This window comes from Nelusetta ayraudi, unplaced genomic scaffold (assembly GCF_046127955.1).
Source record: "Nelusetta ayraudi isolate G7.1 ecotype Tasmania unplaced genomic scaffold, CSIRO-AGI_Nayr_v1 ptg000081l, whole genome shotgun sequence".
Taxonomy (NCBI): domain Eukaryota; kingdom Metazoa; phylum Chordata; class Actinopteri; order Tetraodontiformes; family Monacanthidae; genus Nelusetta; species Nelusetta ayraudi.
In genome coordinates this window covers 317,023-335,000 of record NW_027466131.1, presented here as the reverse complement: position 1 = coordinate 335,000, position 17,978 = coordinate 317,023, and the positions used below count along the sequence as shown (strand labels likewise).

The 17,978-nt window shown below is 50.1% G+C and overlaps 1 protein-coding gene across 4 annotated transcripts in view; it reads left to right on the top strand.

Annotated features, from left to right (window-relative positions):
- The window catches only part of LOC142900288 (partitioning defective 3 homolog), a 165,460-nt gene that overhangs the window by 119,528 nt on the left and 27,954 nt on the right, over nt 1-17,978 (top strand). For all 4 annotated transcript variants that reach the window (XM_076044489.1, XM_076044488.1, XM_076044487.1 and 1 more), the window contains 2 exons: nt 431-559; nt 4,662-4,934. In XM_076044489.1, coding sequence (XP_075900604.1) covers nt 431-559; nt 4,662-4,934 — 402 coding nt within the window. The remainder of the gene's footprint in view (nt 1-430; nt 560-4,661; nt 4,935-17,978) is intronic.

Sequence of the window (17,978 nt, the reverse complement as noted above, 5' to 3'; positions counted from 1 at the left end):
CGTGGCACGGTGCGGTGCGGTGCGGTGCGGCTCCGTCTTTTCAGACCCAGCCAGAGCACGTCTGAGCTCACACGTTTGAATCCTGAGTTTTTGATCGACTCGCTTCACCCGTCAGCCTCTCCCTGTGATCAGAGTGGAGCCAAACGGTGCCCGTCGCATCCGTCCACTTTGATCCGTCCGGCTTCAGTAATGGAGAAAACTAGCAGGTGTCTCCTAAACACACCTGCTGCAACACCACAGAAAGATCTTTACGTTCAGAATTCACCTTGAAGTGATTTTTTTTCCTCTCTTTTTTTCAAGGCTTTGGTCTTCCGGCATTAATCTGTGGAGAAATCGATCGACTGCTGTTGCTGCAACTGCAGTAGTTCGTGGTGAGAGCATCTTCCCTGGGATTTTTATTTATTTCTATATTTATTTACTCACTTTGCAGGTTCGGAAAGCACCGTAAGGACGAGCGGCCCGGAGAGAAGATGGACCGCAAAGGCTCCAACAAGTGGAGGCTGGAGGAGACGCAGGTTTCAGAGGAGGAGACCTTGAAGATGAGGATGGAACAGGAGAGGTGATGAAAATAAGTATTCAGCTGACAAATCAAAGTTGGAGCTTTTTTTCCCCATCATTGCTCCTGGCTGCAGAACTTCACCAAACTTTGTTGTATTTTTTCTTCACGTGATTTGGTGTGAGCCTGCTGAGCTCGTCAGCCCAGTAGGAGGGGAAGTCAGCGGATTAGAAAGCAGCAAACTAGAGCTGGATCTGCTCTGGGTTTCTTGGGCTGAGGTGCAGCGATATTGACAGGCGGTTCCTGCCGAGGAGGTGGGAGGCTGCGGCGATAAAACACTGATCCAGTTAGCCGCGCTCCGGCCGCGCCGCTCTCCCGAGGTTTGAGGCGGCAGCTCGGGCACCTCGCCGTCCATCGATCTCTCGCTCTCGGCCAGAGGCTGCGCTTAATCCAGCTGTGATTGACTAGATGGATCGATTTGCTGGCAGTCTCTGGTCGGGTTGCAGGACCCAAACAAATCCAGACGGACGGCTCAGACGCCGCCTTTGATGTGCTTGCTGGGGAACCGCGCGGCCGCAGCGGGAGCGGAGGAACGCGAGCATGCAGAGATAATTGCTGTTTGTTGCCATTTAAAGTCTCGGAACGCAGTCAGATAATGTGAATTAGAAACACCTGCTGCAGTATTGCGCTCAGCTGTGACCCTGTTTTTGCTTCTTCGAATGGAGGAGCAGCGCCGGCCGGAAACTGAACTGTGTCAACGTCAACGTCTTTTCTTTGTCTTTTCTAAAGACTCTAAAGACTGCCAGCTGTGATCAGACTGACCAACTGCAGCGTCTACGCAGGCACTGTTCACACTGCAGCATCCACGCAGGCACTGTTCATACTGATGCTGTTCACGCTGACACTGTTCACACTGCAATATCCACGCTCACACTGTTTACAAGCTCGCTTCATCTTCATTTTGCTGTCACAACAAGTACCTGACTGTGGCTCTGCGTCTTCCTCCTCGAAGGGCGCTGATTGGTCTGCTCGTGCTGTAACCAGCTGAAAGTCATTCAGACCAGATGATTTTTAAGCGTGGATCAGACCTAGAACATCTGGATGATGATCTTCTAACAGAAACGCAGAGGCAACATGGGGTCATTACAGCATCTCTGTGCGCATCCATTCCAAAACAAACCTTTCTTTTCTTTGACCTGGATGTTTTAAACTGCTGAGGAAAGTCGTCCTCGGCAGATCTGTGTTGCTCTGCTACCACTTACCACCAGAAGTCCAAATTGCGCAGCAGTGTGCTGACCAAGCAAACAGCTGACCACAAACAGAGGAGCAGGTCTCGAGAATTCTGGCACAACAAAGTGTTTGACCGGGCAGCGAGCAGGGTGCGGGCTGCCGCTCAGACCTTCACTCTGTAGTCAGATAACATTTCCTGGACCCACTGCGCTGTCAGTTGGTGTCTGACAAATAATTAAAATCTCCCAGCATGCCGCTCCGCATGACAAGTGGCCCCGAAGTGAATAAAAGCGTCTCGCGGCAAAAAAGGAAAAACACACGACACATTCCCGGCGTTATCAACCCCAAAAGGGCTTCCTGCCGCCACCTTATCCCCCAGGACCTTCTCCTTTCATGTACTTCCTGCCTTTCACGCCGCTCCGCCGCTCGTGTCAGCTTTGCCGGCGAGAGGAAGCTTTATTACGCGGCGGCGACAATGGACCATAATGGACCATTGTTCTGGCTCCATGTGGCAGAAAGGTCACTCGTCAGCCACGTTTCTTCCGCCGCTAACGTCCCATCCCTCCATTTCCACGCACCTCCGCCGTCCCCTCTCGTCGGGCTTAACCTTCATGCTGGGATTATTTCCATAGCTCATCAAGGCTGGTCGCTCAGAAGAAAACAGGCTTTTCCCTTTGTCAATATTTTGGGAGCGAGACTCCAAAGATTAGGTCAAGTGCGCTTTTCCTTCCTGACCCGTTTTTTTTTCTGATTAGAGTGATTGTTGTGTGCTGTTCTTTTGCTTTTTGTTTTTTTTTGTTTTTTTAGCTTCGAAGCTTTCACAAGTGCTTGTGACAATGATGAAGAGTAAGGCTTCCGCTAAGAATATACTCTATACTACATATTCTATTCAAGTTGAAGGTCTCATGTTCTGTCTCACGTTCCACTTTTAGCTGGTTGCTTTTCATCCTGGACTCCAGTTGGAGCAGCTTTGCAAAATCATCCAAAAGAAATGATGTCCAGAAAACTTCATATTTAGATGGACTGCACTTATATAGCGCTCTCCAGCACCTTCACAGTACCCCAGAGTGCTTGACAAAGGCCTCTCATTCACCCATTCATGCACACATCCACACGCCAATGGGTGGCTGCTGCCATGCAAGGCCCTGCCAGCCCCATTGGGAGCAATTTAGGGTGAAGTGTCTTGCCCAAGGACACAACAACAAACTAGGATGGACCAGGATATTTAGCCCTGTGTTTACAGCATGCTTTCAAAAGAGATAGAAAAGGTAGGTGCTCACTGAGGGCCAGAGCCAGCGCCTTGCTGGGGGTGTGGTCACTAAACAGTATCAGCGCCCTTTGTGACATCATAGAGGGATGATTCTCACAATTTTTTGAGGCTGCCGAGTTTGTGTCCGTGGTCTTATCTTATCAGCCGGCGGCTGCTGCTCTTCTTCACTTCCTCCTCTGGTGGGAAAACACGTCTCTTCCTCCCGGGTTGAAGATGCTTCCCAGGAGGTCCTGCTTCCTGCTGCGCCAACAGATATTTGCTGACTCTCACCCGACACGTGTTCATTTGTCAGAATAAAAACGCCTGTCGTCTTCAAGCCAGAACCATCCGCGCCCAGGGAGGTTTTTTCCAAACTATCAAACTCATTAAATCGCTCCTTTGTTTCCTCGGTGAGAGTGCCGTGCGCAGCTGCTTCAAACGGGAATTTCGGTTTTCTCTGAGTCTCATCCCGCCGTGCAGGGCGCATAAACACTTTAAGGTTGAAGTCTTTGCTTCGCTCCCGTCTCCCTTTTTCCCTGCTGTTTTTTTCCCCCCTTTTTTTTTTTCTATTAAATAAAAATGGGCCCCAGAGAAAGCAGAGCTGGATAATAATTGGTAGTTGCAAAGCTCTGATAATTGGCTAGGCTGTAATTATGGCGGCGTACGGAATGCTGTAACTCCAGAGGTAATGGCCTAGAGAGAGAGACGGAGAGAGTGTGCGTGCATGTGCGTGTGTGTCTGACAGCTGGATTAAAAAGACACGGTTGCTATACATTAGCGGCACTCTGCCAACACAAAGTGGCTCCTCGCTCCGAGGTGTTGCAGGGCGGCGAGGGACTGTTATACATTGTTTATGGTGGTGTTCAGTGGTGGGGGAGGTGGTTGGCGGGGGGGGGGGAGCATAAATAATAGACCCGGCATCCGCTCCCTCCTCTGTAATGGAACATTTAGAAAGGCGCCACAATAAGCAGAGTTTGCCGTCCGTCGCGGCGGCTCGTCTGCTGTTCCGTCAGACTGACGGCTGAGATTTACTGCGCTTGGTGGCGTCGGCGCTGAAGGTTCGACTGCGGAGGGATTTTACGTCTCGACTTGGGAACCGCTCAGGTGCAAGGGTCTTTTTCCCACGGTACAGTCTTTGCCTTTTTGTTTTTTTTTTTAAGGCATAAATCATAAAGAATTCAAAATGCACATGTCCAGATGTGAGCGGTGGCCGTGCGCTGTCCACAGTCTGCGTGTTCTTCCTCTCAGTGTGGATGCTTGACACATTTGTGTACCCAAGTTTGCAATTTTTGGTTCTGATTCTGATGATTCTAGTCCGTAATCCACAAGGTAGAGAAAGGCGCACAAATCCCTGAAGTGTAGTTTTCTATGTATTACTGCAAACCTAAATAGTCATTTAGAACCATGTTGATTCTGCCTTCAGCCGGTCTGGTTTGTGTTGAATGGAGGCAAAAAAAAAAAGAAAGAAAGAAACTTCTTTAGATACAATTTAGTTGAATTTATTTTCCAATCGGAACACATTTTAGTTCTAAGTGAGAACTTTTCTTAAAAGAAAAAAAAAAAAAAAAAGAGACATATTTCTAAAGTTGATTCAACAGGATCCCAAACGCTGTGTGTGTGTGTGTTTGCTATCACAAAACACTGACACCTCAGACGTGAACCTGTCTGGCTTGTGTTTCCCGCCAGGATTCAAGCCAAGACCCGGGAGCTGAGGGAACGCCAGGCCCGGGAGCGCGACTACGCCGAGATCCTGGACATCAGCCGCTCGCCCGAGAGGACGTCCGAGGAGGAGCACACGTACAGCGGCATCAACCCCCTGAACAGCACGTTGGACAGCAGCCACAGCCGGCCGCACAGCCCCCGGGACGAGTACCCGCACCTCCACCTGCACCAGCACTCCGACTCCCTCTACACCCAAGTCAGCAAAGCTCGCGGCGAGCGGCCGCCGTCTGCAGACAGGTAGGGGCGGAGTCTCCTGCTCTTCTCAAAACAGATGCGCTGCAGATCTGCAAACCAGAAATGTCATAAAAGAAATGAGATATGTTTCACAAACGTGTCCGGAAAGAGGAGGCCCTTTGAAACAACATTTCTTTCAGTCGGGTTCCAGTGTCAGAAATGAGAAAATCCATCCTTAACTTCTGCTCTCTGTCTGTGTGGAGGCTGTAAACAGAGGGCTAATTATGACCTTCTCTGGAGAGCGAGAGATGTGTTGGTGTTTTTGTTAGAAATACACCAACACAGACTGGAGCTCAATCTGGAGAATGAAGGTCTCACAATGGGGAGAATACAGGATCTTTAGACTGACCAAGTGCAGCATCCACACGGACACAGTCACTGTTCACAAGCCAGCAGCAGCTAACCCAAGGCTGTAGCTCCGCCTCTTCCTCCTCACTGGATGCCTACTTGTCTTCTTCCTTTGACCGGCCCAAAAAGAAACACGATATAGTTTTTAAAAATGGCTCTGAGATTCAGGCTTCAGATCAGTGATTCCACCACCGTTCAAAGCACTCGACGACCCGCCGACGCGACCGATGAGATTCGACTCCCGATTCCGGCGCCGCCGAGCCCAGGTCACATGACCTCCTGCCGGCGCTCCACCCGCAGCCTCCCTGCTGCCTCTCCATCGCGCCCCTCTGACCGTCACACCTGCAGGAGAAATAATCAGCGCGGCAGAAGGCAGGCGGTGAAATGTCAGCTCGCCGACGGCTCCGCACAATGGGCCGCTCTCAGCCGGGTGGAGGTGGAGGAGGGGAAAGAGGTGAGGTAGGGGAGGGGGCGAGGGGTTGGCAGGGGTGACTCTGGGGAGGCCCAGCGGGTGAATGGAAAGCTTTCAGATATCCTTCTCCCTCTCCGCCTGCCTTGACCTTTCTGCCTCTGTGCCTGCTGCTCTCCTGTTGACTCCACCTTCTCGCTCGGCTCCCTCGTCTCCCCCCCCCACGTCTCCTGGCCACTGCCGTAGCTGTCTGGATCCAAGATCGACAGCGCAGACAGCCAGCCAGCCAGCCAGCCAGCCAGCCAGCCAGCCAGCCGCCAATTTAAAATGATATATACACTTCCTGCAAGTCCGGTTTGTTTTTTTAATTAACGGCATTAAATATCTGATGAAGCAGTGACAGTCGCCGGGGTGGAAGTCAGTGGCTGCATCTCGTTAAGTGTGTGTGTGTGTGTTTGTGTGTGTATGGCTCTCCAGTCCTCCAATCACTGACTGCTGGGTCGCTGTGGAGGCCAGTAGCAGCAGGACGGCCGCTGAAGCTGAATGGACGGTTGTCTCCCGGTTCCTGCAACGTGTGTGTGTGTGTGTGTGTGTGTGTGTGTGTGTGTGTGTGTGTGTGTGTGTGTGTGTGTGTGTGTGAGCGCGAGCGAGCAGCACAGCGCTGCTGCTCCCATTGATTCATAATTCATGATGCCGCTCCTCCGCCTTCATATGTGTCTGTGTTATCTTATTTTTTTTTCCCTCCGTGCCAGAGTTTGTTGAGGAAAAACATACGCCATTGCAGGGTTTCGTTGTCGTGTGTTGTCGCACGTCACGCAATGATGAGATTCACGGCGGCAATGTGAACTTTGCATTGGAGTGCTTTGATAATAATCTGATCAGTTATTTGAAGCAAAGGGTTTAATTACCTGAAAAACATCTCTGAAAATCAACTCGGTGTTGAATGTGGGTGACGTCTGTCACCATGGCAACAGCACTTCCCACATTTACCCTCCAGATTTTTTCGCTCGCTCTCCCTCTGGACGAGAGGCGCATCTGTCTGCTTTTTAACCGGCTGCAATCTAGTGACACAGCAGAGCGCCGAGTCCTCGCAGGAGTCTTTGACTCGAGCGGCATCGCCGCAGATCCACAATCGCAAGACAAACACACCTCCTGAGAGAGGCAGGAAGCCCACTTCCTGTTTCCGGGCCTGCCCCCCTTGGTTCCCCCACTAAACAGGAAGTGTGCCTGCCAAGCGCAGGAGGAGGGACGGAGGCGGCGGCGGCGGGGTTTGTTATTGTGGGACTCGGGTGGCAGGAGGAAGGACCTGATATCAGAGCTTAAGCAGATTGCAGATATGAATCGCTGCAATAACATGTTGCTGGAAAGTGAGCGTGAAGGAAAATGTTGTGTTCTCCCTTTGGCTTTTCTTTGGAGTGTCGGCCGATTCGGCAGGACGGCGGTTTGAGATCTGGGTGAACGTGAGGCGTCGCTCGGAGGAGAATCAGATGAAGGCCAACTATCAGTATACAGATATCAGGATACAGTACAGTATATAATACGGTCTTGTATAGTATACAATAACAGTCCAGTTCATTGTGAAAATCTTTACACCTCCAAACGTGACGGTGTTAGTAGTTTTAACCACTTTAAGGAAGACCTGTGGCGCCACCGTCACGACTTTGAGCTCAGCCAATCAGTTGCGAGGAAGAGCTCTTCAAACCTTTCCTCTTACGAGCTTCAGATTTTTTTCCCTAACACTTGGAATTAAAGACTGCTGTGTCCCCTGAGTCCATCCTTGTCAGATGGTTTGTGTTTTTATTGTGTAGGCGGCAAGATGAACTAACTAACTGCCTGGGAACATTCCCCCCACACCCCCCCCTGGTGTTTCTGTTTTGGATCTTTATCAGATTGCACAACATTGCTGCTGGAACGCCGCTGGTCCTTCTTTCCCTTCTCTCCACTGGCCAAGAACAATTTTTTTTTAGTTTTTTTTTTAGTTTTTTTTTTTCTCTCTCGCACCGTTAGCTGGAACCAAAAAAAACCTGCAATCAATTCTCATCAAAGTTCCAGGGTGAACTTCTGGCAACATAAGCTGCAAATAATGACTTGCACATTTTATCCTGCATCGTTTCAGCTTTTTAGGTCTTGATTTTTCTTTTTCTTTTTTAACTGATGATCTAAATGGTGGCAGTATAAATAAATAAATAAACAAAAAAAAAAACTGTATTTTGCTGCATCAGCCGTCGATGTTTTTGCCTCGGAGGCAGCGGTGGATGCTGGGAAGCCTCGGAGGGATTTTGCTGCCGTGATTTGATTCTGGGCGCTTTTCCCAAAGAGGCTGCGCTTTTATTGAATCGTCTACGTTATATTGTATGTCTGCCGGGGGAATACGGTGGGGGGGGGGGGCGATGATAGCGTGGATGATATGTGACAGACAGACAGACAGACAGACACCTGCTGCGACTGTAAGGTGCGTCTCGGTCTCACTCTCTGCGTTGCGTGTCTGTGTGCGTATTCGCCTCGACATCGTGGTGATGTGCAGCCCCTCAGAGCGAGAGCGACCAATCCCAGCTTCTGCCTGCCGATGTCCGGAGCAGGAAGTGATGTCACGGCGCCCTCTGTGTGTCTCGGTCACCTGCTCAATGCTCATTGGCACCACCATCATGTTAATGCAGGTGAATTCCTTACCTGCTGCCCCCCGCCGCTACTAAATGTGTAAAATACCCAGTTTTGCAATATTCTGGAGTGATTGGTTACCTTTTAATTGAAAGCAACAAGAGAAACGGGGAAGTCCCGCCTCCATTTCCCTAAAATGTGCTGATTGGTTGTGTCACAGGCATTTCTTTTCCTCTTTTTTAAGCAAATTTCATCGGAAACTTGCAAAAAAAAAATAAAAAAGATTAACTGAAGCGTTTTGTTTGGATCTGGAGATTTGTGGCCAATCGGCAGGAGCCACTGTTGCACTTTTTTTTTCTTTTTTTTTTGCGAGTGTCGAGAGGCAGGAAACAGAAACTGCTGTAATCCGTCAGCCAGCAGACGTTTAATCCACGTTTTCCCCCACGTTGGCGTAATCCCAGACATCTGACTGTGGAGAGTTTCCTTAATCTCTTTATCTCCTCTCCTCCCTCATTAAACATCAGCTGCCTTGTTTGCTGATTCTCAACAATTTTCCATCGTGTTCATGTAATTGGCCGCGGATTTGGACCAGCTGCTCTTTCAGTGAATTCAGAAAAAATAAAAAATAAAATAAAAAATACCAGAGAGTTTTCGAGAGAAATGGCAAAGTTTCTTGATGCCGCCGCAGAATCAACTCCGTCACGGGTGACATCCCCGAAATATTGCTGCAGTCAGACGGCGGAAGGCTGAGCTTTGTTTTCTCTTTTTCGCCGCCTGAGAAGTTGGACAAACTCAACTTTCAAGCCGAGTACATGAGGTGAGCTCCTCAGTGGTAAATCTGCGTGCGTGTAAAGAGAGGTTTGTTTGTTCTGCCGCATCTGATCGACCCCAAGCTGGAGGAGCTCCTCAGCTTGATTTTTCCTTCATCAGATTCCCCCCCCCACCCCTAAAGTCAAGCTGGGTGGAGTCTGTCCACGCTGCTCGCGCTCGGTAGCGAGCAGCGAGAGGTTTTGCTGCAGAGCTGATGAGTCGGTTCTCGCCAGCGAGGGGGCCTGAACTGGACGGATCGTCTCCGCCGGAGGTTCGTCACCACCGTGTGGAAGCCGAGAACTCGGCCAAGAGACGGGATTTTTGATTGGCTTGCACAGGTTTTTCAACGCCCGCGTCACACCGTGAGGCTTGAACCCGAGTGCAGCCGGCGGCGGGAAACCAGCAGCTCATCTGCATCTGCCTTTGAACTTTTACTGCATCTACATCCCAAATTACTTCACTTTCCTTCCTTTAGGTTTGAATATTGAGATCTAACACAGTCGCCGTTAATAATTAAGCGCTTTCCTGGCCATAAATTCCTCAGCAAATTTGCAATTCCTCAAAGTACCAGAAGCATTTTTCCCCTATTATGCAGCTGTTGTGAGGATTTTTCGAGAAGAATTTGCTTTTACAGTTTTGGTCCCTCCGAGTGTGAAGGACTGAGAACCATCAGCGATGACGATTGACGCCACCTCACACCATTTTCACATTTAAAAGAAATAGGAAAGAAAAGTTTACAATTCCAGAATCAAATGGAAATTTCGAGATTAAAGTCGGAATATTTTGGAATCAAGTTAACGTAAAAAAAGATTTTTATTTATTTTTTTTAAATAAAATAGAAAATTTGCGATTAATGTCAACGTGAAATAAGTCAAAATACGGCTCTGCGCACAAGTCTGGTGGAGTACTTCCGTTTTTGCCAGTTTCCTGATTACTGTGTTGGTGAACTGCAGCAGTTTACTTTTAACTGTGTGTAACTGAGTTAATCCACCATCCATTCAGTCTACTCGCCGGACTTTTTCTAACGTTGACTTTATTCTCAAAATTTCGACTTTTTCGCGTTGACTTTTTCACGAAATTTTGACTTTACTCACGAAATGTCGTATTTTTTTACGTCGACTTTTTTCGCGAAATTCCGAATTTATTCACAAAATTTTAACTTGAAACTCGAAATGAAAACTTAAAATTCAAATAAAAAGGTCCTTCCTCTAATCCTGTAATATTTTTTCTCCTCTTGTGGCCCTAATCCTCTTTTGTATATGATCGATTTGAGTCATAATTGTATTCCCAGGTTATAAATATTAAGTCCAAAAATAAGCTTTCTTTCTCTAATTTGAGTGCATCTCTGTAAAGATCACTTTTAACTTTACAGCCCATTGACCACACTGCCAAAGCCTTTTTAGTTTGTGAGGTTTTAACGCGTCATGATTGTTACCGAGCTGTGGTTTTAAAAAAAAAAAAAATCATAAGAAGAAAGGCACTTCCTGTTGTTGAGTTTATTAATCAGCCAGAAAAGCAGCTCTGTCTCCGTTTAGCCAGCTGGATATCCTATTAAAAACACTTTGCCGTTGCCCAACCATCACACGCTGGTGTTGGGGTTCGAGTGACTCAGTTGGTTTGGAGGTTCGGCCTCCGTGAGCAGGTCGCTCTGCTGCGGCGTGGAAGCCTGGATGGGGGCCAAGAGCTACAGAGTGGGGATGTGTTCTGCCCTGGGATTCCTTTCTGGGTGTGGGAATCCACGGCTCGCTGGGCTTTCAGGGCTCGTCGGCCTCTTCACATGGCGCCTGAGCAGCAGCAGCAGCCGTGTGAAGAGCTCGTCTCCACAAGCATCCGACTTTATTTATTTATTCGCCGTTTTCAGTGTGTACCACACAGCCAGGGGGCGCCGGTGAGCTGGTGGTTCTTATGAAAAAAATCTAACTGTATCAAACTACGAAACTCAATTAGATGAAAAGGCCTCCAGCTTCCAAAACAACGAGAGCATTGCAGCGCTAATCAAATCTGCAGATCAAAGCTGATTCCGTTTTCCTGGTGTCAAGTTTCTGTTTTCATGTTTGTTTGCGCTGCACTTGTGCGTGTTGACCATGGGGGACCGTGCCGTGATGTCTGTGGTTCCTGTGAGGAGCCAGACTGACTGACGGTCATCAAGCATTAAGCTGAGAGAAAGTTGCTGTAGCAGACAAACGTGTTGACGCCGTGATGTTCAATGAAGAAAAGTAGCTCAGGTCAGTGTTTTCACCAAACGTTGAACTGTGAAATGCTTCAATTTGTACTGAAATTGCATTTGAAGCTGCAGGGGTGTAATTAAGACTTTGACAAGGCTCCGCCCCCCTGCAGTCTTCAACTTCTTAGGTTGGCAGCGGTTTGACTGCTTTTCTCAACAGAAAAGAAAACATTTATTTTCTTACTCTTGGGGAAGCTGCCGAGAGGCTGCTGTGTTACAAGAGCTCAAAACTTCCAGAAAGATTCCAAGTTTTAGGTCCAACTTGGAAAGTTCCCATATGATCCCATCTGGTTGTAAGACGGACAAGACGTCCAACGATATGTACTGTGATGTATTTGTCAGCAGGAATAAAACACTGAAGTGCAGGAAAGCCACCCTTTCTCCGGTTCTGGCCCGGTCCCCACGGTTCGCGGCAGGTTCTTGGTTCCCGCCCGCCGTCTCCAGAAGAACGCTGAAAGTGAAGAAGGTGCAGCAGCCATTAATGTCACAAACATCCCAGCGGGACCCACTTAAGGCATTTAATATTCATCAGATCAAGGAATTTGCCGACATCTCTCTAATAGCGCCGCGAGGCAGCTTAGAGGCGGCGCCCGGCAGGATGTTGCACATTAGTGTCGCGGCGGCAGCGGCCGGCGGGCTCGCGTGACGCCCGCCCTCCGGCGCCCCGCTGAGAGGGGGGCGGGATGCGGTCGGCCGCCGTGGGACATTTGGGACGCCGTTGGGGGGGAGGCGGGGGGGTTCAGAGTGTCGACCATTTGGGTTTAAGCCGCTGCAGTAGCAGCGCAGCGTGAGGAGCAAAGAGCCCCGCCTGACCCTAAAAGGCTGCTGACCCACATTCGGTGTGGTGTTTGTGTGCCTGTGAGTGCATTATGAATATCCAGCGTTGCGCTGGCTTCACTCCGCACAACTCCTGCAGTCTCTCCAAAACGTCCCTCACACCCAGTTTATATAAGCGTCACTCATTTCATCACACTTGATTTCATCACAAACCCCCAGTGGAGCAGCCTCACGCTGTTGGTGATCAGAAGAAACTCACTAGATGTCCAGGAAGAAGCATGTTGAGCCCTTTGTTTACAGCCTCCTGCTAAGACCGATGCTTGGTTCGACCTTGCACATGTTTGGAAGGAGACAAAAAAAAAAAGGTGGCCTCAGAGCGTAGAGCCAACCATCAGGCGTGCGGTGTCGGCACTCACCGAGGAGGGCACTGTTCCCTGTGTGACTTCATGAAGGGACTGGTACAATCACTTTGAGAAAGAATTTCAGCTCGCTGAGAGGATGGCGATTGTTGATTATCGATGCTATTTGGGACGTTTAAATTGTCCTGAAATTGGCTCAATAAGCTATTAAATGGCTAAATAAACACTGAAGCACCAAACTGGGATCTCAAAACAACCCCAACGATTCCTGGAATGCTTTCCTGGAATGTCCCAGATTCTCCAAATTGAACTGTTTTCACTGGTGACCTGCGGATCAGCAACCAGACTGGTTTTCATTAACGCAACCTGCCGCCGGTGAACCCCGGCTGGCTGGTTGCCGTCAACTTCACGGCAGATGTTTGGAATCAAGTAGCATCAGACCCCCCTCGCCCCTCTGGTTTTCATGACACCATGACCTTATTACCGACACGTAACCCGGAGCGAGACGTTCCGGCGGGCCGCGAGCCGGGACTTTAGTTGTAATGGAATGGAAACGACTTGTCTGGCGATGCGTGTGAATCACTGCGGTCATTAGGGATGCAGCGGGCGAGCTCCTCCAGCGGGTTACAGCGTGTTGCAACATCCTCTGTGAAATGTCGGAGGCGGTGTTCCCCGTCTCCGCAGCACCGCATGAATGCATTTATGGGCTTGGTGTTGCAGCTCCGGCTTCCCCCCGTCGTCTTCCCGTTTCCCTACAAAACAGCGAGAGCGGGGAAATGCGACGGGCGAAGGTTCGAGACGACGCTCAGCTTCGCCCCTGCTCAAGCGGCGTCATTAAATTGTCCTGTTGCTCGTTGATGCCGGTCAGTAGCTCGGAGTGACGTCGCATCCGACCGGAGCGGAGCGCCAGCCACAGTCGCACTGCCGGGTCTCAGTGAATGGCACTCGGTGTCCCAGACAGTCGCAGCCGCATCAGTATGAGTCCAGAGTCTGCAGGAAGGGAGGAAGGAAGGACAGGGGAAATGAGAAAAGGCGCGCGCGCACACACACACACACACACACACACACACACACACACACCGCAGGGCGGGACAGATATCGTGGTCTCTGAAGATGAACATATTTTCACTCTTGTCTCTCTTTGGAAGTCCAACCAGAGCCTGGTAGACTTTCTGATCTGAGAGCACGTTCCGTCCTCTTCATCTGCTGCAAGTCATTAACACACACACACAATGGTCTCTCCTTCGATCTGCTCCTCCCCTCCCAGACATGTTCTCTCACTCACACACACACTGAGAAGTGACATCAGGCCCTCCGACTTTAAACAGCCTCTGACATTTATTGACGGCTGCAGCGCGTCGGTTCGTTCCCGCTCTGTTATCGGCTCGGAGCCGATCGCTGCAATTGGATTTTTTTTTCCCCCCCTCCTTTTGAAGTGTGATGTGTGAGAACACTGGGCTCCGGGATCTCCGGGATCTGGGCTCATCGTTAGCGATAGCGGCGCAGCGTGAGGCTTTCGCTCCTGCCGCCTCGGAGAACTTCATCTCGGCGCCGTGCGATAAAGAGCCGAGTGCGGCTGCCGATGCCCGGACACGGCGCTTTTGTGTGATGTTGTGCGCCGCGACTTTTCTCCCGCCGGGGGATTCCAGACACGGCGGAGATGATTAGGAATCCTCGGCTGCGCACGCTGTGGACGCCGCTCGTGTGAACTTCCACAAAAGGGGCTTTTGGCCGGCGTTGGTTTTTTCCGAGGCTTGGACACGGCTACGGCCTGCGGGCCCTTTTATTCCCCCCTCGTGTGATTTCTTGCCGCCGAGCCAAGAGAACAAAACGACGGCGGGCTCGTGTTGTTCAGGATCAGCCGCCGTGTGAAGCGCTGGATTGTTGCCGTCGGCCTCGTGGAAGGCATGCACGTGGACGGACGGACGGACGGACGAATGGATGGACGAATGGATGGACGAATGGATGGACGAATGGATGGACTGGTGTTTGGAGGACTAGCTGTTCCGTCGTTATCAGGCCTCAAATCAAAGAGCTCCAATGTTTCGGCTGCATGTCGACTCGCTAAAACCTGAATGAATGTGTTTGAAGGATCCGAATCCAAACACGACTCCAGGTATTTAGATCTTGGACAGCACTTTTATTTGACACTGCGGTAGTGTGGAACTGCAGCTGAAGCACTGGGAGCGTTTTTTTTATTTTTTTATTTCTGCCGTCTGACTCATTATGCCTGTGTTTTGTTTTGTTTTCTCAATCGATCCAACTGAGATCCAACAGGAGTTTTTATTGAGTGGCCAAGACTGTATTGGAAAGGGGTGAAAGTGTTGGAAAGTTGCAGGGGGGAAGAAAAACACAGAAAAAATGAACGTCCGCCTTCGTTTGCAGTTGAAAGGAGGGAGTTTGGATGGTGTGAGAAATGAGCTTCTAGTTCAATGATGCTTTGAAACACTGAGGTTGGTTTGTCCGGCGGCTTTGTTGGAGTTTGGACCTCTGTGATGAACCAATGGATTTAATTGGGTGATGACAGCTGATATCATATTTCCCTCCCCCACATTGGGTTTGAAAATGTCTTTTGCCAGACTGGCAGCATGACAACGGCACGCTGAACTTCAAAGAACAATAGTAACATGGCAAAAAGCTACTTCTGCTTACTATCTGATTTTTGCATGTCGTCATAATGCGACAACTGCAAACCATCCAGAATAGGTCCGTGTTTTTATTATTCCACTCTGGGAAAAGCTCCTCATTTAGAAGCTTTGCCACACAAGCGCGCGGCAGAGCTGCAAATCGTGACCTGCCTGGGACGATTTCCAGCTCGAGGCGCCGATTCCGGAGTGGTGGCCCGGGCTGGTGGCGGTGAGTCGGGGAGCTCAGCCGGCGGCAGCGGCAGCCTGAATCTCAGCCACTGCCGCTGCTGTTTGCTGAGACGTCGAGCGGGAAGTGTTGGGAATCAATCAAACTGCAGTACAGGTTGTAAGTTTGGCAAAGACGTCGCCGGCTCTTTTTGCACGTGGAAACACAGATGAAGGTGAATCACAGACGTTTTTTTCTACTTCTCCTTCTTCTGAACTGAATTGGGACCCCTGTTGTTTTCAGGCCCCCCCCCCCCCTCCCCCCATCGCCACTCTGCTCTAATAAGTGTAGCTGCGTTTGGGATTAGGAGAGCCTTTGGTTCGCAGACTAAAGTGTAATTATCTCCCTCCCCTCGTCTCCACTTGCACATACGCTCACAGCTCCAGAAGTTGTTGTCTTTATTTAATTAAATTGCAAATGATTTGACTGTGGCAGAAAAGAAAAGAAAAAAACCCTCATTAAACTAATTAGGATTGCCGCCACCGTCGCAGCTCTCCACGCTCTCATTCCGACTTCCTTCTCAGGATTCCAGCTCAGTGTGTATCTGCTCGTTTGGATCTTTTATTTCAGCGCTCTGCATTTCAATGCCTCTATCGACAATCCATCGGCCCCTTTCTGCGGCGGCGCCCAAATGACTTAGCGGTGCGGTGAATGAGGCCAACAGCTGCTGGGCGGAGATTTGCCGGCGCAATAACCGTCGGAACAAAACCTAATCGCTCCTCTCGGCCCTCGTTTGCTTATGCAAATGTGCCATTGTGAGGGAAGCGTATTAATGGTGGAGAGGAGCGAGGGGGCATGTTTTCGCTAAGAAGTTTGGCGACGGCGCCGTTCGGCAGAGGGGGGCGCGAAGGAGCGGGTGCCATTCCCAGGATGCATCAGGTTTAATGTTGACGGGCTCGGGTTCACTTTAAAGTTTCTTTCATTTGTTTATTTTTACCCATAACAGAAACCTGAAGGTAAAGTCGAGTCTCTTTCCGCCACTGCAGAAGTTCTTCTCAGAAGTCTGACTGAAGTCGTTCTTTGTTGGGTTTTGTCAGAGGAATAAGCCAATCACTCACTCAACCTGTTTGTTTTTTACCTGAGAATTCAGTCTGTCAGCGGAGACGGAGACAGAAACCACGTGCTGAGGTCACGCGGCATCAGATTTTTGTCTGAAATCTTCAAAGTCAGCTGAAAGTTTTCAATTTGGGTTGTTTTTCTTAACATCGTCTTGTGTGTATGTCTTTGTGAGTCATGGTGCAGAATCACCTGACTTTAATAACAACCTAAAACAACATGCAGATGATTCGCTGCCATTTCCTGCCTCTATTTTTGAAGATATTTTAGACGTATGCGTCGCTTTGTCGGCACTTTCGGGCCTTCCTCCCTCCATCTGCTTGTCCGCCGTACCAGCGAGACTGAAGTCGGATGAGGGCGGCGGAAGATCCGCCGTCTCTTTGACGGCTTCCTAAATCGCTCCAGATCACGCAGTGGCCGGTGAACTTGTACAGTCGGATTAGTCGCCGCCCGCTGATCCTCTCAAGACGTCTTTCTTCACGTATCCTCTGTCACGCCGGGACTCCTGATGAGAAGCAGACGTCTGCTGGCCTGCAGCCGCTGCAGCTCTCACAGGGAGGGTGGTGGGCGGAGGGGGAAAGAGGCCCGAGAGTGCCTGTTGCACTTTGGGTATTTTCTTTTTGGTTTTTTTTATGTATGAAGGTTGTAGGAAAGCGACGGTTTTAACTGAAGAGGATGTGAAGCGCTGCCAGCAGGTGGAAGAGGGGAACGTTTCCTGGTGCATGTGGATGAAGTGCGTCAGTGATCCAGCAGGAGAGAAAGCTGATTGGGCGGAGCCTTCGTCTGTCACGTCCCGGGAGGAATCATCTTTTTGATCTGCTCACAGACGCCTACTGGCTGTAGCTCCGCCCCCCCCCCTGCCCCCCTAAAGGATGCTGATTGGTCCGGTCGTAAAAAAAGATCTTTTCCAGTTAGACCCGCAGGAGTTTAGACATGGACTTGGAGGTTTCCCTCAATAAATCGCAGCTTCATTCAGTCCCCAGCCGCTCCCTCTGAAGATTGAAAATATTATATCATTATTATTATTACCTTCATCTCATCCAATATGTGATCCCCCTCCATTTTTACGCCGTTAGCGGGACTTACTGGCTGACATCTTCGCGGCTCTGTTGAATCACGGCAATAGAGGAATCTAAATAACCTTCAGACTTCATCAACGGGCGATACAGTCTAATTGCTGCAGCAGCGAAGCCGCCGCCGCCGCCGTCCTCGTCCGTCACTTCGGCCCTGCTGCTGTGGTGGTGGAGGATGAAGGAGGAGACAGGCCAGACCTGTGTGGGACCTATCGATCCTCGCCAATAGCCCCACCCTCACCCCCTCCTCTAAACCCCCCTCCCCAGGGCCCGTTAGTGCAAATAATGACTAATCAATATGCGCCGGAGTCCCTGCGAACGTCCTTTTAGCGCTTGATTTATGCGGCGGCGGTGGCGACGTGGCAGCGCCGCCCCCCACCCCCCCCACCCCCACCCCCCCTTTCCCCCCAGTCAACCCACTTTCCTCCGCCAATCAATTTTTTCAATAACCGCCATGAGCCCTTGCCCCTCCCCGCCAACACCGCCATCATTTCCTGCATGTGATCTGAAGCGGGCGACATTTTTTGGATCGTAGAGAGA